The sequence below is a fragment of the Drosophila persimilis genome, unplaced genomic scaffold, assembly GCF_003286085.1.
Source record: "Drosophila persimilis strain 14011-0111.01,24,50 unplaced genomic scaffold, DperRS2 tig00000579-arrow-pilon, whole genome shotgun sequence".
Taxonomy (NCBI): Eukaryota; Metazoa; Arthropoda; class Insecta; order Diptera; family Drosophilidae; genus Drosophila; species Drosophila persimilis.
The window spans coordinates 1,649,480-1,672,105 of record NW_020825322.1 but is presented as its reverse complement, the minus strand read 5'-3'; the positions used below and the strand labels follow the sequence as shown (position 1 = coordinate 1,672,105).

The 22,626-nt window shown below is 47.7% G+C and overlaps 1 protein-coding gene across 3 annotated transcripts in view; it reads left to right on the top strand.

The window, feature by feature from the left end:
• LOC6598271 (Kv channel-interacting protein 4) overlaps positions 1–22,626 on the top strand; it is a 65,380-nt gene that overhangs the window by 22,451 nt on the left and 20,303 nt on the right. For 2 of the 3 annotated variants that reach the window (XM_026990525.1, XM_026990524.1), the window contains exon 3: positions 20,494–21,532. In XM_026990525.1, the coding sequence (XP_026846326.1) occupies positions 20,800–21,532 (733 nt within the window). In that variant the 5' untranslated portion in view covers positions 20,494–20,799. Of the gene's footprint in view, positions 1–20,493; positions 21,533–21,912; positions 21,955–22,626 lie in introns of all 3 variants that reach the window. The other variant, XM_026990523.1, reaches the window with a different exon arrangement.

Below are 22,626 nucleotides of genomic sequence, written 5' to 3'. Positions count from 1 at the left end.
CACTCGGGCTGCCAGTTCTCCACCCTCTCGCTGTCTGTCTCGGTCTCAGTGGGGTCTGCAGCCTATTCAAATATTAATTCGCATATAAAAGTCACTTGGACAAGCTCCATAAAGATAAATATCTAAATAGCTAAGTAAATGCAGGTCCTTGGAGGCAGTCGTCAGAGGGATACGATACGGATACGGATACAGAGTCCGTTCGAGTTGAAGAGCACACAAAAGCCGCAAAACCCCGATTCCAAGCGCCAAGGATGGCCAAGGACGACAACGCTCGCAAAAGCTTCAAAAGTTAAGTGCCCGCCACAAAATAAGCCAAAATGTGCAAATGCCGTAGGAGGCTGGGGCTCTGAGGCTCTGAGGCTGTGGTTGTGGCTCGGCCTGTGGCAGGGGCAGGGCCTTTGCCTTTGCCAGTGGAAGATGATGATGCACAAGACAACTAAATTTGCTCAGTAGTGCAATTATTACTAATAGGGCTAATAAGCACGTCTTAAGTGCCGCACACACACACACACACACATGCATATATATGTATATATAAAAAAGAAAAAAAATAATGTGATAAACTCGATTAAATTTCGTTGGCAATAAAATGCGCCATCATCACAATTGCACGAACAGAGGTAGAAACCGCAGAAGGAGCAGAAGGCATGAGTTGCAGTTTAAGGATATCAGAATCACCCGCACACATGCAAACACACACACACAGAAGCACAGCTAAATTTGACCATTAAGGTCGCCACAATGGCGAGGCCCGTCAACGCTTGATGATGATAAGAATGATAAACGGAGCGACGTGAGAGGAACCAAATGGCAGGACTGCTAGGGGAAGTACACAGAGAGAGAGAGAGAGCACACACACGCACACACACACACACACAGAGGTACACTAAACAGCCATTGGCGTTGCTCATACACACACACACACGCACACACACTCATACAGTCATACACTCATACACAAAGCGCAGGCAGCCACAACAGCAGCAAAAAGAACTAAAGAACTGAAGTGCCTTTAAGGGAATTTCAAATATGCATGAGCCCAAGAAGAAGTGGGCAAGACGGGAAAGAAGGGGGAAAGGAGAAAAAGACATAGAGAGAGCAAGAGGAGGAGGGAGCAAGATGGGCAGGCAACAGGACACAACAATACAACAGCAAAATGAAGTGAAATACGTATAAAATAAAAGAAAACCCATAACCCACATACCCACAATGCACACTCACGCTTCCACAGATTCAAACACACACACACACACACATGCATGGAGAATGGAAATCTGGGTAGAGGAACAGAAGAGGCAGCTTGCGGTCTGGCTAACGAGTATGGCTATACCCTGTAACCGACGAGGATTGCTGAACCCAATTTCGTCCATCAATTCACTGCAGTTTCGTGGCCAGCATTTGATGATCATTCTATAAATCATTTCTTAACCGATTTTCAGCCTCTCAAAGACGCTTCAAATCTGATCGCTTGCAAGCACAATTCTAGGGCCATTAAATATTGAAATCGAAGGACAGGCAAGGAAAGGAGTACCCGTAATGGAGTTTCTTAAACGAAATTCCAGCACTCTTCATTTCGCTCTCTGTAGCTCCGCGAGTATTCACGTTTTATATGCATTCTTTGGCTATCTCGATAGACGGTCCTTAACAGACCCCAGCCAATGGCCATTGAACATACTCAGGTGGTGCTGAAACTTTGCAGCTCAAAGATGGAAGAGGGCAGGGTGCATATGCCACATGACACATTATTAGACCCTTGGCCACCCCTTCTGGAGCTGGTTTCCTCCATTCCTCGCTCAGTTTATTCCACGGCCAGCAGCTAATGTCCTTCAGCCTCAGTCCCAGTCCCAGCCTCAGCCTCAGCCTCAGCCGGGGAAAAGGCATTCTTGCCCGGGCTTTGGTGTCGGTGTCGGCGTTGGCTTTGGCGTTTTGATTTTGGTTTCCAGGTTTCGGGTTACGGGTTACGGGTTAGGGGTTACGGACGGTTTTTGGACTCAGCTTTGGGTCTTGGGTAGCCCTTGCTCGGGATGCCTGGTGGCCTGGTTAGCCACAGAGCCCAACGCCAAAGGCAACAAAAATGCTGCAATAAAAGAAAAGTTAAATTGTAATAAAGCACCCTTGGGGGCAGGCGGGAAGGAGAGCTTAGGCTGAGACCGGGCCAGCGGAGAGCAACTATGCAAAAGCCGCGAAAATAAGAAAACTTTTGTTGTGCCAAACAATTTGGCCCAGTCCCCAGTCGATTGGTGTAGCCCCTTTCCCTTGTAAGCCTTGCTTCTATCATGTCTTTTCTATATTGTCCCCGGAATAGGAAACAACAGCTGACAAGTGGCGGTGGAAGAGGGGTTCTCTTCCTGTTCTCCCAGTGCGTCAAAGGCTGTCAGTGGCAGAAGTTGCGACAGATTGCCGGCCGTCCATGGATATTAAACAAGTAACTGAAGGCCACTGGGTACAGAACTTTAAAGCAATGATACATGTGGTAAGGTACGGGGGATCGTAGTGTATTGTACTTGTTGAATGTTGTTGTTCTTTGCTGCGTCTAGAAAAGGGCAGGTGGAAAGTGGTTTTTGGAAAATTGAGTAAAATACTCAAGAAATCGTACGATTGGAGGACACTTACATACTTCATACTTGCCGTACGCTCCGAGTGCGTTTAAGACTTTTCCAGGGAATCTAGTCGAATGCATGCCACATGGCGCATACTTAATGCATGCGTAATAGCGAGAGGATAGATATAAAATATGTATAAATTAGCTAGAAATAATTGACTTAAAAGCCTCATTGTCAGGTTTTCAAATTGTGCAATTATAGTCATTGAAAGTCGATTCAAGGAACTCATTTTCTGCAAACAAAATGCTCGAAATTACATGAAAGCAAAGCAGTGTGCGATAGAAGACTAATAAGCACTCGTAGTACATATATATGCAAGTGTATGGCATAAATGAAAATTATAGATTCGAGTTACACACATGTGTAAGCCCCCCCCCCCCCCCAGTCCTTCACCCTTCACAAATTATCGCGCATACGCCACGGTCGCCAGCACGCCCTTGTCAATTGGCCAGCAGCCAGACCGCAATCAAGTTCCATCTGTCAGTTATACGCCTGTCTTTCGGCGAGTGACTGTGCGTGTGTGTGCGTGACAGGCACGTGACAAGCGCGTGACACGCACTGCGACAGATCTGACAAATCACATCATCCGAATCTACACATGCACACACACACACACACCCGTCTTCATCGGCATCAAAATCTGAATCTGAATCAGACACTGAAGCTTCTACCAGTCTTTCTTAAGCCATTATTGATAGCCTCCATGGTGCCGTAGGAGCCGAGAATATGCGGCACGGAGCGGAAAGCTGAGGCTTTCGCTCTTGAGGCTTTTGAGGTTTGCGTACGTTTTTTTTTCTTTTAATTAAATGCTAAAAACTTTTTACTCTTATTTGCCTTTGTTGTGAGGCGTGTGGCTGTGTCTGTGGCTGCCACTGCCATCAGAGACGGTCCTTGGAGTAATTAGACGGGATCCGGATCCCCGGCACGCAGGACTTGGCTGACTTTTGCCTTCTATAAGAAATTATCGCACGTCGAATGTGTCGTCAAGTATCGTGGGTGGGGCTTTCTAAAAGACACTGGAATTAAATCCGAAGTGCAAAATTCACAACACGGTTCTCTGGAAGCATGGAAAAGGTTTATTAATTTGGGTTTTTAATCTTCCACTTTTGGCTGGCTGTTCACAGCCGGAGGACGTGGCCGAACTGCTTTGGGGAGCTGCAGCCACGCGAGCGAGCAGTGTGCTGCCAACCCGCTGAGTGGCACAGCTGGTGGCCGTTTAGACGTGGTGTGGCTGGGTGGCTGGGTGGCTGGGTGGCTTGGTGGTGAGTGGCAAGTGCCAGGCACTGGCGTTGCATGTGTGTCAACGACTTGGTCAACAGTTAAAGGCTTTGGCACAGTCCCTTGTCTTCAGCTCAGTGGGTGTGGAATTGACCTCCCGCTGCGCAGTCTCCGTCTCTCGAGCCTCTCCGATGCTTTCATGTGTGTGTGCAAGTTTGTGGAAAGTTTGTAGAGTCGGGCCATGTTTGTCTAATCCTTGCCATAAGTAGCTGGCTGTAATATTCGCTTGCGAAATCCTTATGGAATTTAATAAGCTTATGTCGCCTCTGCAGCTTGGCCCTGGCCACCGCAACGGCAGTGGCAGCGGCAACGTCGCTCTTCAAGGACACAAAGCCAAAGACAATTGCCTGGAAAATAAAGTGAAAACTGAGTCACTTACTTGGGAATTTCCATGTCAATTTTCGCTGAGAATCAAGTTGATTTCGTGCCATATGGCGTACAGCTGATGTAATGGTGTGGCGCCTCTTGAAAGGAGAGCAAATTATAGAAGAGGGAAGGCTGTGTGGGCTGGTCAAGTGCCTAAGCCTTGATGCAGCTGCAGCTGCTGCCGCTGGCCTTCCACCTAATTACACCAATCAATCAAATGCACTTTTGGGTGCAGTCAGCAGCAAATTAATTGCCAAAGAGGGCGGAAAATAATATTCGAAGTCGCCAGAAGTAGGCAGAAGGCAGAAGGCAGTAGGGATAGGACAAACTTTAAGAGCCAAGCCCTAGTATAGAATATCATGCAGCGTGCATGATATCTTGCAAGGAGCGAATTCAATTTATGAATTGATTTTAGCTTTATTCAAACGACTCTCTCATTGCACTACCAAGTCAGAGTCCGTCTCGGAGTTGGAGCCGGAGTAACCCATCTCTTTGTCTGGGTAGCTGTCTCCGGTTCTGTTTTTGTGTCCTTTGATTCGAGTGCTCACTCTTCTGTTTTCATTTAAAAAAAAACAAATCCTTTCTTTTTTATCGTATTTATGACAAACATTTTGTATATCACAGCGTAAAAAGTCTGGCAAATGACATAGACACAGCGACAGGCAGGCAGGCAGGCAGGCAGATAGCATGGAAGTTAAGCCATATAAATATTTGTATGAATATCTGCATAAATGCATAAGCACAAATGTGCGTCTGATACCCTTTAAAGAATGCTAGAATTTCTCCAATTTTCGGTGGGCAAATCCCACGGTGGCGAATCCCTGACGGCCCCTGTAATCCACACCAGTCCCTTAACCATTTCGCAGCCGATTGGCGGTTGCCTTACCCAGGGGTATCCGCAGAGTCGAGGCCCTTTCATTGTTTATCTATGAGAGTGTCTGTGGTGTAGTTGGCAAATAGCATACATACCTTCTGGCTTGTGGCTTTCCACTTCCATTACTCTACCTTTTTTGCCCCTGTTTTTTTTTTTTGCAAGCCTTGACGTAATTTTATTAAGGCTGCTTTCGGAACTGCGACTGTCGACTGTCGGCCGGGGACTGGGGACTGGGGACTTTGGCCTCTATGAAGCAGTTGGCAATATGCCTTATAACCTCATAACTAATTCATGTGGATCCCACCTTGCGCTTTATGCATATTCATTTTGTTGTTGGATGTAGAGCCGACCCTTGGATGCCTCAACCCTTGCCCCAAGACGGGGGAAGGAGAAAAAGTTTGCCTCGTTCATTGGGTCTCGTAAACACGTTTGCTCATGTCGGGCACAAGTTGCACGTCCTGTTCTCGTTCTGCTGCTCGCTGCACACTTTCGCATCGCTGCTGGGCACGTCTCGACTATCCTAGCTCACCTCTTCATGGCCCCATCACCTCTGGCCCTCTGCAGCACTCCTCCACTCCTCCAACTCTGTCGCAACTTTCAAGCTTGAATAATTCACATTTGCAGAATGGCAGCCGGGAAATGCAATGCCAAAGTAGAAAAACGTCGGGCTCCCCGCGGACTCGAAAGAAACGTAAAACATTTAAACGCATTTGACAGGAGTCTGTCGAAGTCCGGCTCCCCCCGGACGCCCCATCATAATTCCAAGTTAATTGCCTCGGCCTCGCTAAGCCATATCCAATCCGCAATCCTCAATCCCCAATCAATATTTTGTGGCTCAGCCCCAAATTGACTGAATTCCACGAAATCCTGCATGGCTGGACGGACGGGACGGGTCCATAGCTTTGTCATTAGTTAACAATTCCCCCGATTAGGATTAGTATGTATGTAGGCGACCGATTACCCTAAGCCAACAGAAGGGGTGGGGACTGTGGTGGAGGAGCGTTCCAAGTTACAATTCTATTAAATTAAACCCATTTTATAATTGAATTACCTTTTTTTTATCTTCATAGGCTTTCCATTGGGTTATAAAAGGGTATTTTTTCTGCTGAAAATCACTAGCGAATTCCACACTCTATCAGATTTAAGAACCTCCCCCGCAAAAACCAAAATCTGGGCATGAAAATCAATAAATTGAAATAATTCATTCGTGTTTGTCTGGGCCCATCGAATGCCTGCAATTAATCTCAAATGAACTGAGCTGATTCAGATTGAGATGAGAAAGAAAGAGAACGGAGATGGTTAGAGAGAGAGAGAGAGAGAGAGAAAGGGGGAGCAAAGTGGCTTTCATGCATCGCCGCCTAAGGTTTTGGTAGGACACTTCAAGTGGTTTTTCGGGGTGAGATATTTAGGCATTTGATTAATGCCGAAGGCAAGCAAATAGCATAAGAAGATGGAGATACAAATAGCTGAGGCTTCAGATGGAAAGGCGAACGGAGAGATACAAATAGCTTAGCCAAAGCTGGGACTAATCGAAAAGAGTGCAAGGCGTTGGCGCAAAAGAGTGAGATAATCCCATAGTCTGTGTATTAAATATCCATTTCGTTTAAAGGCCTTGGATGAACTTTGACTTGGGGCGACCTTTGCATGGTATTTTCAAATATTTCCCGCTAATGGATCGCATTTAATTAGCCGAAAAAATGAGCAGGAAATTATACTGAAAGAAGACAGGCATCAATCTTGATGGGAGGGAGGAACACCCTCCTTCAACGCCCTCCTATATGGGTCACACTCCCCCCCACATGCCTCCTGCATCTTGTCTGATCTTTTCTTATGTTGTTTTCCCTGCCCTCGACTGTTGGATAATTAAGTTCTGGGAGATGCGTGAATTTCAAGTTAATCAAATGCCAATTAACTGACATTTCCATCGAGCACGCCAATGGGTATGGGTATGGGTATGGGTATCGTCCAGACCTGGGAGTAAGACATCTCATAATGAGCTATTGCCTCACTGAAGACTTGGGGAACGGGAAATGGAATCAGGAGCAGGAGCAGAAGCAGAAGCACGAGAAGAAGCAGAAGTGATGCCAACATGTGGATTCTTTTGTTCTGGCCAAAATGAATTTATTTTCTTCCTTCGGGTTTTCCTTTGTGGCGTACATGTATGTGTTGGAGGACACACCACACACACACGGACACGATTCCGGCTCATTGATTGCACGGCCATCGAACAAAAGCCAGCAAAGTGTCAACGTTTCGAATTGATAGCCAAAAAAAGATACCGAGAAGCAGCGAAAGGAAAGGCCACAGGCAGCAGTCAGGTTGAAACGTATCAAGTATAGATAATGTACATATAGAAGGAAGACTCTGCCATGGCCAACGATAGAATTCTGGGCCAGTGGCACCACACAGAGATGAGCTTGAAAAGCTTTTCCTGGCAGAGACAGTGAATATGATTCCTACTACTTGTATTTTTCGGCCAGTTATGTTCACATTCTGTGGATATGTGAAGCGAATTTGCTTATATGTGAGCTTCAGGTTACTTGGTGTTTCAATAGGTTACCATCGCCAAAAGATTGGCCCATAAATTGAGAAGCTATTTATTAATTTATTTATTAAGCTATTAAAATACAATCTTGCCTGTAAAGAGCAGCTGAAATGATTGATAAAATACAGCTGAACCACGCGGAAGCACACAAATTGGAATTCAATTAAAAATTTAACAATTCACATTAATATGTACTTGTTAATGGGGATTGCTTAAGAGAACAAAGGTATCTGTAAAATTAATTTGTGATTTTCTTAATCACAAGGTTTTCCCTTGTTATTATTCTGTTATTATCCGCACTGCTCTGAGAGGATTTCCCAGGATCCACATGCATTTCATGCGTACACATACGAGTCCTAAGATTTTCGAATAACCGCAGCAATGCAACCAGATATGCCCCATGGGAATTTTGCTTGAATATTTCTGCACACGCAGCAATAACGCAATGCACTTGGAACCCAGTCCTCTGTCCTCTGTACTCTGTACTCCGCCCTCTGCCCTTGGCCCACTGACCACCCCGTCTGCTGCTGGTGGATGGCTGGTAGCTGGTAGCTGGCTCCACTCCCTTGGTTCACTCTGCTATCTGCGCTTAATTATAATATTAATTAAATTGAATTGCCGCCAGCATTTGGCAGCAGCAGCTGTTGCCGCTACGAGTACCCGTATGGCTGCTGTAGGGGAAGGCGGGGAAGAGGAAGCGGCAGCGGCAGCGGCTTGGGCTGTACTCTTACTATATTCTCCGGAATGTATCTTCCGTATGCCCATGTACCTGCGCACGAAACCGAGTATGTGCGTGAGTGCACAGAAGACTGCTGTGGTTGCTGTTTGTCGTTTTTGGTTAATCGGTAAGTCAACTGCAAACATGCTGCTCGGGCAGAGGCCTTGTTCTTGGTCCTACCCCGTGAGCATAGGAGTTTGATGGTCCGCTTAGACCTGTTTTATGTATCAGCAAATACACACCGTGGCTGAACCATAGGTTCTTCCCCGACGGAGTGCTTTTACACCATTCTTTCATTCAATCCGTAATTGGCATTCTTTACAGAGGTATCTCTACAGAGGTATCTCCCAGTCGTATTCTCCATCCCGGCGTCCCGGGAATGGGCAACATATGTCAACTGTCATCCGTCGAATGCCGTGAATCGCTCCGGGCTGATGGACTCATTTCGGTTGGTTTAATGCTTCCGTGGTCTGCGGTTAGTTGTAGCCGTGGTCAGCCGTGCATTTCATGGGTTAATGAATCTCCCTCCCTCTGGCCCCACCGCGGCACAGCGTGCACGGCACAACATCCTGCCACACACAAAAAAGGCTCAAACACACTTATTTTCAATGACCATATGCAAATTGCGGCAATTTCAGCTCGCAAAAAAAATTAAATAAAAATGCGAAGAATATAAAACTTTGACGCGGCCACGTTGCAAGTTGCAACCTGTCAAAAAAGAGCGAGTGGGGGGCGGCCATTTAGCTAATAGCCAATTAAGTAATTAAGTGGCAACAGTTATGGGAGAGGTGGGGGGCGGGGCGGGGCCGTGGCCGTGGCCGTAGTGGGCAAACGTGACAACTGCAAATTGGAGGAGGTTTTAGCCGGGGTGTTTTGGCGTGGAATCGTTTTGTCGGCGGAATTTATGAGTTGCGAGGAGCTAACCGTGCCAATGGCCATCGATTAGCACCAAGTCAGCGCCAGTCGAGTCGAGTCCTTCGTCCTGCCTGGACGGCCTTGACGGGGACTTGGGTCTTGGGGCGGGTAATTAAAGTCACGTCTGCCGTCTAATTAGTTTTGACCCAAATTACCCGCCAGAGCATTAAGGAAATGAATTGCACAAAAAAATAGCAGGCGAAAGGCATGAAAAAACACCGACAGCACTACAACGAAAATCCGAAGGGAAAATTGTGAAAATGCGATTTTAATAAATGCTGGAATCAGCAAGCGCCAAACGACACGAAACTGCAGGGAAATGGACCGGCATGGAGCGGCATGGAACGGCATGGAGCGGCATGGAACAGAGTGGAGCCACACCAAGCGGCACAGCACGGCACGGCACTGAGTGGAATGGAATGGAAGCTCTTCTCTCGAAATTAGAAATTACAATTTGTGGCTGGGTCTAAGGTCATGACATACATTGCCACCCGGCATCCTCTCTGCTCTGCTGCGGCACCTGGTGGCTCTTGGGGGACAGAGAGTGGCAGAGTCAGGCCAGAGATTTCCCAGAGATTTCCGCCTTGAATAATTGTCGAACGGCTGCCGAGCAGGCCTAACAATGCGTCCAGGCACAGTGGCAAGAAAATTACGATGAATATGCCAAAAGAAATATGCAAATTTCATTGTTTTTACCAAAACAGAGCCACAACGAGGGACGAGCATCTCTTGGGAGCAAAAAAACATTTTCCCAAAGTCATTCAACTGAAAAATCTGCCTGTTCAAGCCAATCAATTCGCCACAAGCGAAGTATCTCTCTCGCACAAAAGTGTCGGTCATTGAAGGAGGTGACTCCTTTATTTAGGGGTCTGAAGGAATACCGCACTTGAATTTTCCCAAAAAACTAGTTCAATTTGAATAAAACTTCCTCCGAAGGAGGTCCAGAATTTCGAACAATCGCTCCTCAATCGCTTTTCTTGTTGAGTTACTTCAAGATTCACTGTGTTTGCTGCACATTGCTTCACTGTGACTCACATATTTTCGAATTCGCCTTGCAAAAAGGCATTGCAGGCGTGAGAAAAACTTGGCTTGAAGAGTAGAGAGTGGCCAGGACAGGGACAGGGACTGGGACAGGGGAAGCCTGTAATTAAATCCAGCTTCAATTTATGATGGGGGCAGAAGAGCAGGAGCAGGGGCAGGGCCGGGGGACGGGGGACGGAGACGGTGTTGCCCCAAATGGCAGCCGGCATAAAGAAATTACACAAAATCCATCAACGCACGCAATGACATCAGAAGCGATGGACTCTGAGGAGCCCAGGAGCCCGACCACATGACGAAGCATTTTCCACCAAGAGGAGAAGTCGGAGTCGGAGGAGTTAGCGTATGTATACGCACGGGGGGGAGGGAGGGACTGGGAAGGGTCAGACGATAATTACCAAAGTCTCGGGGGGGGGGGCCACTGGCATACGTTTCCGGATGTCGTTTACCATTCCACTGTCGACAGCGTCTTTGCTCCTCCATCTCGTGTTTGGCTGTTAATTCGGTTTCATGTTTTCCATTTTGAGGCGCCATTTGCCTGCGGCAATAAAACTCAACACAACAACAACAGCAACGACAACGACAGCGAGGAGGAGGAGCACTTTGCCCCATCCCAAGAACCGAGTCACAGTCCGGGGGCCACATCATCATCATCAGCAGCAGCAGAAGCAGAAGCATCTAGCACATCATCCCCATCCCCATACCCATCCCCATCCCCATACCCATCCCATCATCATATGCCCTCGTCTGCCCTCATCTTTTGTGAGTTTTTGCTGTCAACGGCATTGGCCTCCGTCCATTGTGAGGCAACTTGTTGTGCGGGTCTTCGAATTGGGTTTCGCTCTTTAAGCCCAGATTTATGAGATGAGATGACTGACTACGCCCCACTATCTGTTTGGCCCAGACTCAGACTCAGACCTCCTCCACCTCGCCTGTGGATTTCCTATTTTCGCATTTATCTGTGTGTTTCTATTTTTTGAATTTCCCATCTCTTGTGAGCCAAAATTCAATTCCAGACTCCTTTGATTGGTGGAAAAACTTCGGGGTGAGAGTTCAGATTGCTTTGCCTTCCGTCCATATGCAATTGTATCTGGCGGCGGCCCTTGAACCCACAATCCGAGTAGAGCTCAGCGATAAGACATCCATAAGTTCGAGAAAGGATAATCGAGTTTGTTGATAGCTGGAATCTAAGGTAGCTCCTACTTGCGCAGTAAAACAAACATTTCTGTAACTAAATCTATGCGATTTAGTCTTTTGATTAAAGTGGATAATTATTCTTACTTTAATGGCTAGCAAGCGGTTGATAAAAGACAGATTTTGGACAGCATTGTCTGTGCCCTTTGTCCTGACAAGGGATGAGTAATTCTTCGCGTATCTCAGCTGTGGCCCGTTCTGTGTCTCAACCGAGGTCCAAGACTTAATGGGAGAATGGGGGGATAATGGGTGGAGTTGGTTTGGCTCTGGCCTCCTCCTCCTCCTCGAACCCCGCACGGAGATAAAACTACGATGCTTCTCCAGTCATCCTCATCCGCCCCCAGCAGACTCCTCAAGGCTTTTGTCAGGCATCAGGTGCAAAACAGTTTCTATTTTCACAACTTTCAGTATAATTAATTCAAATGCTTTCCATGAAGAAACACACGGGTCGCTCGGCGGTGCGGCAGTGGGGTGGCTGGCAAAAGGAAACAGCTGTGGCATTTATGTAAAGTAGCCCCCGCTACTTCTACTACTACTACCACCTTTCTTCCTCTCGTTTGTGTGTGTGTCTTTATGAACAGATTATTTTTATTTGTATTTTTTATTGCATTTTTGGTGAAGCCGATTAAGAGTACATATAATGTTGGCTGTAGGCAAATTTTGGGCTCTTCCACGACCCTGCCCCTGTGGCCCAGGGAAAGTCCTAGTGCACTCTCTCTCTCTGGCTTTGCCTTTCCCCAAAACCATAATCTTGATGGCAGCTTACGCACGAAAGTTTCTAAGCCAGGGAGCCATACCATTTCGATGGCATGGCACGCTTTAATGGGCAGCGAACTCTGGAAAAAATGTGAGAAAAACCAGAGCAGGATTTGTGGGCCACAGATAAAGGACCAGTTTTCTCCAAAGCTAAAGGTTTCAATCATTCAAAGAAGAGGTGTTTTAGTACTTAGTATAGCCAACTTCCTGGCCAGCAGATATTACCCTCCTAACAGGGTATGAACAGGAGCGACCATTTAGCAAAGGTCGAGACCTGTGGCCATGTTGTGGAAATGTGGAAATGAAATCAGGCACCGCCCCTGTCCGATAAGCAATCGGAGGCCTCGACTCCCGGTGTTCGTTTTTCATTAGTATGCATTGATAGTTGGTTCTCATCCATATCCCCCTCCCCCTCCCCCATCACCATAGCCATCCCTTTCTCCAAGCGAGCCCCAAAGTAATTGAAAGGGATATAAAAATTAATTTACGAGCTTTGCACGCGAATCGGGTTTCGACCCAGCCCCCCCCCCCCATTCCCGTTCGAATTAAAGTTAAAGTCTGATAACATGTGTGCGTGCCACCAGCAGGTGGCAAGAGACTGGTAAGTCGGAAAGAGCGAGAGGAAGGGAGGGATGGTAATGCATACACCTGTCGTAGACGGACTTGTGGCTAAGTCCCTGAGCTAGGAAAAGCCTTGCTCCCAGATGGGATTCGGCTGGGATACTTTGTGACCTGAATTTGTCCTTTCCCAGTCGACAAAAATCTATATACGGAAAAGGCACTGCGGTTGGATGGTTGGATGGCGGCTCTGAGGGCGGTGTACTGTTTATGATTGATTGAAATATTTTTCTGATATTCGAGTTTCTTAATGATGGCTGAAAATAATTGATATCGGAAGACAGCCATAAGTAATATGGTATTACATATAATTCAGTGCAAAACGTTCAACGGAAACGTTTGCAATCTTCAATCGTTTGTCAAACCAAATCATCATCAAGTGGCGAGGCTTGCCAAATATCTTTCTTTGCGGCTTTCTGTTTATTTCTCTGTTGCGTTTCCGTTTCCCTTTCGATGCTAACGGCAGCTTGATAGCCTTGAAACGGACTGTGGCACATCCTGTCTCGTTATTTGTGCCAAATCGGATTCCAATCAATGTGGAATCTCTTGAACGAAACAATTGAAAATTGTTTTTGTTGCGGACTAAAGAGCTCACCAAAGTGAACGAGAAAGCTTCTACAACTCTTCTACAGTCTCGCCAGCTCCCGTCCCCTTTCCCACCAAGAGCTCCCTCTCTCTCTCTCTCTCTTTCGATCTCCTTCTCTTTCGATCTCCTTGTCTGCATCTCTTGGCAAGCAAATAACTGACTGGGGGCATCCTTGTCGTTGACAGGCCAACCATTTTGCGAGTGTCCATGTCACGGCAGCGCCAGCAACAGCTGAAAAATAAACGTTTCACAAACTACTCTCGCACACACACACACACACACACACGCACACACGCATGCACACACACGCACACGTAAAAGCAAACACTTGAAAATGAAACCCCACTCGGGCAGAATTTTCTGTTCTTTCTCTACGTTTTCCCTCTGTGCATGTGTGTGGGTTTTCTGTTGTATTTTTTTTGTATTTTCCAAAAGATTCTCAAGTTGCCACAATGGCGAATGGGAATGGCGAGATGATGATGATGATGGCGACACTGGCAGACGGAAACACGTGCAAGCCCATAAATACAGGGGCCAGGAGAGCTGAGCAGCAAAGCTGCAGATAGGCGAGAGAGCGAGCAGAACAGGATAGGGGTTCAGGCCAGGTGGATATGCGGATGGCCAGGGGATAGCGGTCCCGAGCCGGTGCCGGTGCTGGGACCGGTGCTGGGAAAGCAGGTGGCAAGTTCAGGTTTTGAGCTTTCTCGCTTTGGCAAATAAACGTGCGAAAAACGCAGCCAAAAACTCGTGGACTAAGGCAAATGAATCAGCATAGGGCTGGGAAACGACTGGGGGATACTCTAGGAAATAAAGTCCAAAGAAATACATGTGTAGATCGGAATAAAACCAAAACATTTCCGTTCCTTTTATACATTTAAAGACAGTTTTAAGGCCTTCCAAGCGGAAGCCTGTTTACAATTCCAATGGAATATTCAGTTGATTTATACAAAATACACATATGCCACATATACCACGTACATATATGTATATACTAGGCGGATATCTGGGACTTGCTTCACTTCTTCTCAAGCAACTCTGAGGCACCCTCTTCGGTTGTGGTTATGAAAACAGTTGGCTGACTTGGTGGGTTGCCAGCCATCTGCTGTTGTTCTGCCACTCATTCGCGCGGTCCAAACAACCGACAACCGACAGCCAACAACCACCCACATGAGGCATGGGGCAGCCACAAATCATTCGCAGCGGAAGAGCGGACAGAGGGAGCAGAGGGGGCCGACCGGGGGGAGAAGCGTTTTGCGAAAGTGTGCCACAGATTGCAGAAACTCACGTGCATCCTGAGCAACTGCAGAGGCACACACATACACACATACCTACACATACATACTCGCATGTGCGTTCCATCCTTCCATCCTGATGATGCTTGAGCCTCATATTTTGCACTTTGACGGCTGCCAAGCCGCACACACTGACTGCCAGACTGCCAAAAGTTAACCCCATCAAATGGATTACAACCTGTGAAAAAAAGACATTTTGCAGACTTTTTCGCAGCCCGAAATTGCATTTTGTTTGCTTACGCTGCCTCCCTGCGTTAATCCGGTAAAAGTCAAAGGATTTGTGTGGCTTAAAAACGCACAAAAATGTGCCTGGGACCAAGCCAACCGGGAGATTAAATTAAGGGACGGATACATACATACATACACATATATATGTATGTACAACATTTTCGTTTGGCAGCAAAGGTGGGAAAATACAAATAAAAGGAAGATCAAATTTAGGAGATTTTTTTTATCGCCTGAAAAAATAAAGAAAAATGTGTAATTTTATTTCAAATTAATGAGCATATCTGCTAGGGGGTCCACAGGCGTAACCCCACTATCCGTGGTCACCGCACTAAGCCTGTACATATATTAGTGTGTCGGTGTGTGTGTGTGTGTGTGAGTGTGGGGAGGGGGGAGGTGGTGCCACGGCGATAACCAACCTCATCAGCGCCGCAGCGCCTTCGGCGATTTGTTTTACATTCTGTGGGCTCTCGAGACCGAGGCAGCGACCGACTCACTGACTACCCCCCTCCACCCACTGACTGTCTAACGGTACTTGATTGTAAGAGTGCGTGTTTTATCCTCTCCAACTGGCTCTGTGTGTGTGTGTGTGTTCCAGCACACAATTTGCAGTCCTTCCATGTCACCAGGCACCAAGCAACCAAAATTGCCCCCAAAACAAAGCGGCGTTGCTTTGCGGCAAGCCCAGGCAAGGCGGGGCACATTCCCATTCGCATTCACAAAATGCCAAAAAAGCCGAAAGAGAGCGAAACACCAAAGCGCATGCAACATTTTTCATCAAATAAATCAAACATGGAAATTTGATTGGTTTCTGCTTTCAGCAGCAGCCGGAGGCACTCGAAAAACCAAAACAGATTCAGGATTCAGGATTCAGGAGCATAAAGCGCACTTTCCCTATGCCCAGCCGAGTTTTCCTGCAGTTTCCTTTATACTGAAAGAGGAAGAGAAAAGGGAGGCAGAGAAAGAGCCAATCTCCAAATGAAACAAATGAAACAATTGGATCGACCAGAGGATGGCCACTAACGCTAACAGATAGAACAAAACGAGAGGAACTAATCCAAATAAAATGGGAATTCAGTTGGAAATTATTAAGAAATATATGCGAGTTTCTGAATTGAAAGGAGCTTTCGTTAAGCTTGTGAATATCTGCGTAATTTTCCACACTAAAGAGTGGAGGCGGAGGCGGGGGCTTTCGGAGTGTCTGCCAGCAGATGCCATGGATTCAGACCCATCTACGGGTACGCGTACCGCTGCCACATCTCCAGATTCGACGACTGCCATTGTCTTCTGGCACTTTTGCCAGCCTCTCGCACACGGAACGCAATTTATTATGCAAAACCAAGATATGTTTGCCCCAGCATGTGTGGGGGTCTGCCAAAGAGAGGAATACATATTTCAGTGTGGAAAATCTGTGCCGCAGAAGCACGAGCAGCCGGTGTGGTCGTCCTTGGAGGAGCAGTCGCAAGCATCATCATCATCCTCGCCTCGCCTCGACTCGACTCGACACGAGAGTGGCACTGACCAAAGTGACTCCGCCAAAGTCCATTGTTGCTAGTGTTTGTGTGGTCCGGATATTTGTAAAATAATGTCAACAAAAATCCAATTTCCTTTTACCTTCCCGTTTGAATATTGCGCATACTTATAGATACGCTGCTTGGCTCCAGCTGAAGCTCCAGCTCCCGCTCCAACCTGAAGCTCAGTCCAGGAAGTGGTGGTGTGGCGCCGCGAGGAGAGCGACAAGGTAGCCTTGGCAAGGCTATCGGGAATGCAGGATGCAGCAAGAGCAGCGTGAGGCTAGCGAAGGCGGAGGAGGTTCAAGTATACTACTGCTGCTGTTGCTGCTGTTGCTCCTGCTGCTGGAAGTGCACTTGACATTTTACTGGGATTTCGTGACGAAGGAGCACCGGAGTAGCAGTGGCGCTGTTACCGCAGCGGGCAATGAAGGGAATGCGGGGGAATAGGGCGGTGGGTGGTGGGTGGTCGGTGGTTGGCAGAGGAGGAGTGCAGTTGTCGCCTGACTGCACGTTTTCTGCTTGTTTAGTTAAGCGCCTTGCCGTACAATGTACGTGCATGCACTGGGAGAAATTTGCTCGTCTGCAATCAATTAGCATCCACTCGTACTCGCATCTTCCTGGGCCATTAATGGCATATTCTCCCGAACTGGGTGGGGTTTGGGGTTGTCATTCGATTCTCAAACTTTAAGCACACTTGATGTCTGGCTGTGGCAACAGGGTATCTCCCCTGAGTCGATCATTTACCGCGAACAAGCTGCAAAAGTATCGCATCGTATGCATTTGTTTCCATCACCATTTTGTGAGGGCTTGCTTCCGCTGCAGTTTACCTTTGGAGCGGCGTATCCGCTTTCCTTTTTCCGCCACACTTCATCAAAATCATCAAAAGGATGAGGTAGCAGGCGGAAGCAGGAAAATGCGAAGACGGAGGCAGAGGCAGGGGCAGAGGCAGAGAGAGAGGAAATCAGGAGGAGCATAAAATGAAGCTTGCACACGATTATTGTGTATTGTTATAATAAAGTTCAGCTTCATTTCCTTTACCGTTTCGGTTCTGCCGTTTCCATTTTCATAGCAATCGGTGCCGCAGCCTCAGCCTCAGCTCCAGCCTCACGCTTAAGTGCGTCAACTCGTAAGTATGCGAGTCCTTTTGTCCATGGCCAGCCCCATACCCGGGCTTATACTTGTACTTGTACTTGTACTTGTACCCGTGCTTGCACTTAATTTCCCTCTGTTCACATCGTTGATTTTCCTCCCAGCCATCGAAGTGTTTGCCCTGCAATCCAATGCCTGGGCAGGCTTAAGCCAGCCCGAGACTGCCACCTGACCTTCACTTGCGGAACGAAGGAACGAAGGCTCGAAGTGGCTGGAATGGAGAGGTAATTGCGTGCTCCTTCTACTTCTACTTCTACTGCTACTTCGGGACATTTCCATTCCCTCGATTCGCATGGCGCTCCTCTGTAAATTGTAATTTATTTCAATCTCATTTTAATAGATATTTATGCTTTGTTTTTACATTCGTCGCATTCGTGCGGCGGCGCATTTAACGCTTACATTTCCGACATTTCAATAAATTAAGTTTCTCCCTCGACTACGACGCTGTCATTGTCCTTTCCTTTTTCCCTTATTGCCGCTGCACTCGATCTGTTGACAGTTGGAAATGTGGCCAAATGGAATTGGCCCACACACACTCATTCGTATTGAGAGCCATTCAGGCACCTCCAGTACTCATGAAATTTAAATACAGTGGAAATGGGAGTGCGGTTTCGGGTTGATTTAAGGGTTTTGCTGCCAGAAAACAGGTATCATCAAAAGTTGAATAAAAGATCTTAGCTGTGAACCCCTCTTAGGAACCCCTCCCAAAATCTCAAAATTACTTAAAGAGCTTAACAAACCGACGACCATCGGGGGACCCGGGGGGGACCCCGCGCGGGGGAAAGTAAACACAGACAGCAAAGTGCACCATTTTTCCCGCGACTTGCATTTAACAAGAAAATCACATTAACTGTTTTTGTTAGTGTTGTTGGTGCAGCCTGTTAGTTTTGTTGCGCGTGCAAACGTCGACAGCAAAATGGGTAAAATGCATAAATCATTCGGTAAACAGGTGCTTCCAAGGAAAGCAGCACCAGCGGCAGCAATTTTCCCAAGTACCGGGACAAATACGAGCACACATCGACACACACTCGCACACATACATGTATGCATGTGTATGCATGTGTATGCATGTATATAGGTCTGTCTTCATCGAAGGATGCAGCCATAAACTGTGCAACTCCTGCCGTTGATGCTTCTGCTGTTGTGCACCTGCATAAGTCTATCAATAAATAATACATTTTTACTTCATTGAATTTGCAAAGGGCAATACGTTCGATAGACTCCTAGCAGGACGGGCACGGGCCCCGGGCCCCGAGCCACGAACCATGTGCTTCTACTGGTGCTCCTGTTGATCCATTTGCAGTTGCCATCGAACCATAAATGATGCAAATGGCCAAAATCCATCGAAACGGCTGCAAAGCAAGGCATTCCTTTGAAAATAACACTCCCCAAATGGGATTCCTCTCGGTGCGTTTTCATTGTTGCACTTTCGAGCTTAGCTTCTACTGATTTATGCTGCTTAGGTATACCACTTTTTGCACTTTTAGAAATCTATTGAAAAACTGAATATTCAGAGGTTCCATCAGTGGCATTTCGGGGTGTATTCGGGGCTCAGGCAAGGGAGTTTATAGCACTCGGTCTTTGTGTGAGTGGAAGCTATAATTTTTCCCAGGCGAGGACATGCTTTCGTGGAATGATGCTGCAGTCAAATCAGATCCTCGTTCCTTCCTTCAACATTAGTCCGGCTCGAGGAAAAGATGGAGGGGGAACCATGACTCTTATGGTACTCTCATTTTCAAGAAAAACACTACTATTGCGGACTTATTTCTGGTTTATTGTCTTTGCTTCGGGGCTAACTTTGGTGGAATTACTTGCTGGAAAGTGTAGGTGTGGCGGGGTTCTGTTCTGTTGATTATTCACAGCCGGGACCGCTGTTATTTTTGGTCTCCATGCAGGGATAGGGTTGGCAGACTTTTTTAGCTGAATTTGGTCCGGCATTAGCGGCCAGGGATGGGCCAGGCTTGGCTGTACCGACCGAGATTGGTACTCCGGAATTGGTGCTAAGCGATTGCCCAGGTGCGCCTGTAGCCTTTGATATCTGGCCGGTGCTGTAGATGTTGGCCATTCCGCCCCCGGGTCCGCTTATGCCCACGATGAGGATGCCTCCGCCGGGGGCAGTTTGGGGGGGGTGCTGTCCCGATGCCGTGGGCTTCTCTGCGCAGTTGGGGGAGCACTGCTGGCCGGCGATCTCGGGGATGGCGCAGGCCTTGCTCGGGTGCGGGCCAATGTAGAACGGATTGAAGGGCTTGTCGTCCGTCATGGTGTTACGAGTGGCGGCCAACGAGGAACAGGCGTTGAACTAATTTTGAACAAACAAAAGTTAAAAAAAACAAAAAACCAAAAATGCCGCACAACAAATTTTGAATTTTTTAAATTTCCTGAACTGTTCAGTCTAAGGTTAGCCCCGAAACTGACCTACACAGTCGTTCCTACAACTGACAGCAACCAAAAAAACATTTCAAAGCCTACTCTATGCTGGCAAAATGTTCTCATTCGTGCTATGGGGGTTATGGGGAGTTTCTATAAGAATTGGTTACAGATTTGGGTGGCTATCGTTCAATCGATCAACAATCTTTATTCGATTAATTTGTGTATTGAAAGTGTAATCTGTTTACGTTTGGGATTACATACAATAGCTGCTTGCACGAGCTTAATAACTCACACACACATCCACACATATGCACACACATACATACTCTCTAACGCACACTAGTACAAAATGCAACGCTGCTGGCATTGAAAATTCAGAAATTTTGAAGAATAATTTGCTGATGCAGTCGTTTATTGGTATGTTTCTGTCTTTGTTTACTCGCTTCTCGCAGATGCCGAGAGACTCGACGCGGCGCCTCAAGGCCGGCTAACGCTTAACCCCACTCGCCCCAAAACGCCTCAGCCTCAGCCTCAACCTAACCCAGCCAGCTGTAACCATGTGAATGGCCAGAATGCTACAATTAAAACTACTAAACAACTACCAGCCAAAGCAGAGCCCCGTCCACAACTAGAGAGCCGAGCATCACCATCCAGCGCTAGATCCAGAGCTTGAGCCACGCCACAGCCAGAGCCAGAGCCAGAGCCAGAGACATACAGAGGGACGGAAGAGCTGCCACAGAGACCCACACAACATCGTCATGGCCGGGCCGCAGATACAGCACACCCAACGCCCCAACAGCGCCTACTACACAGGTCTGAATGGGAGCGGTGGTGGAGGTGGAGGTGGAGGTGGAGGAGGAGGTGGAGCCAGTGCCTCGGGGATGGCCAGCAGTGCCTCGCACACGGGCCTGCACGCCCTGCGCCAGGTGACCAACGAAACGGAGCTCATCTATCGGGGCAGTCACAGCAATGGCACCGTCAACGAGCTGCCCTCGACAGCCGCACATCATCAGCTGCTCGCGGGCCGCATCCCCCAGCAGCAACAACAGCAGCAGCAGCAGTATCCGCATCAGCATCATCATCAGCATCAACAGCCCCATCACCAGCAGCAGCATCAACAGCAAGTCAGCAGCATAGCCGGGACCGGATCAAGTGCCACGGACGCCCTTATTGGCACCATTGCCACAAGTGCCGGTGGCGGATGCGGAAGTGGTGGCGGTGGCAGCACCAGCACAGCGATGACAGCACTCGGTCACCTGAAGAAGTCGAATACACAGCGCAGCATCGAGATAATTGTGGATGCCACCCAGTGTGGCAAGGAGGTGGGCGCCACAGCGACACCGCTGGACCCCGACGATGTGGAGCAGGGTGGCGGTGGCCAGGAGTCGTCCTCCTCGCTGCGCAAGTCGTCGCGCCATCGCCACCGGCCGCTCCACCGGCGGCTGATCAGCTATCTGCGCAACCTCTTCCAAGGCAGCACCACGCAAACTGGTAAGCGCAAGGAGACCACACGGACTCAGTCCTCTCTAACCTGTCCAGTCTGTCTGTCTGTCTGTGTCCAGAGCAAGGAGCAAAGGCTGCTGGCTCTCGCAAGAGTTACTTTGAGTCCACCACAGATTCAAAAGCAAGGCTTGCAATTATAAGCAAGCTGGCTTTCTCTGTGGCAAAGTGCACTTAAACAGCAGTTGATCACTGACTTAGGAGCAGTGAAGCATGGTCACTCGGTTGGAGAAAAGGGCTGTGACCACAGGCATTTATCCTCTGCCTTATTCCCCCTAATTTGTTTTGTCCAGTTTATCCCCTTGATTTATCTGTATATTATATACGAGTACTATACATATATTTTTCTTTTCGATTTTTATTTTGTGTAGCGATGGCAACTCTTGTGCTGGCCTGGCACTGCCTCTCCAAGCGTAAGCGTTAACCCCCGTTTGTGAGTTCTCTCCTAACCGCTTGCAACCGCTTGTTCTGCTCTTTGCCACGGCTAACCCCATGCCAGTTCATACTAACCGCCGCTTTGAGTTTTGGGCCAATTCATGGCCATGAATCTGCCAGCAGGGACATTTTTTGTACGAATTTTGGCTGGGGCCTGCTGGGGCGCGTACGGAAAAACGCTAGTAAAACGCGCTTGAGGTTTCGCGGCGGTTTTTGTCGCTTCATTCAATTTATGCATGCGAAAATGTGTGCCAGCAGCCTTGAACGAGTCATTTACGAGTATTGAATAGCCATTGTGGGTGCACATATTTATGCAGTGGCATTTAAAACGTGGCAAAGAAATTCCTTCCATCCCTCCATCCTTCCAGGGCATCTAAACGGTCGCTATCCAGGGTCGCTATCAAATTAATTTTATTTCGTTTGAGCTGAGGAACTTCCAAAGCCTTCACTTTACCCTTTCATATACAATGTGCGTATGTATTTGCTGGCACTTGCATGATTAATTATGGAAATGGATGGACCCACCTCCTCTCAGACTCTACGTCAAGATTGCATTGATTTTTTTACGGCTCAACTATTTGAATCTCCATAACTCCATGCCCACACACCCCCCTTTCTCACTCGGTCCCTTTATTCCTTTTTAAGAAGCA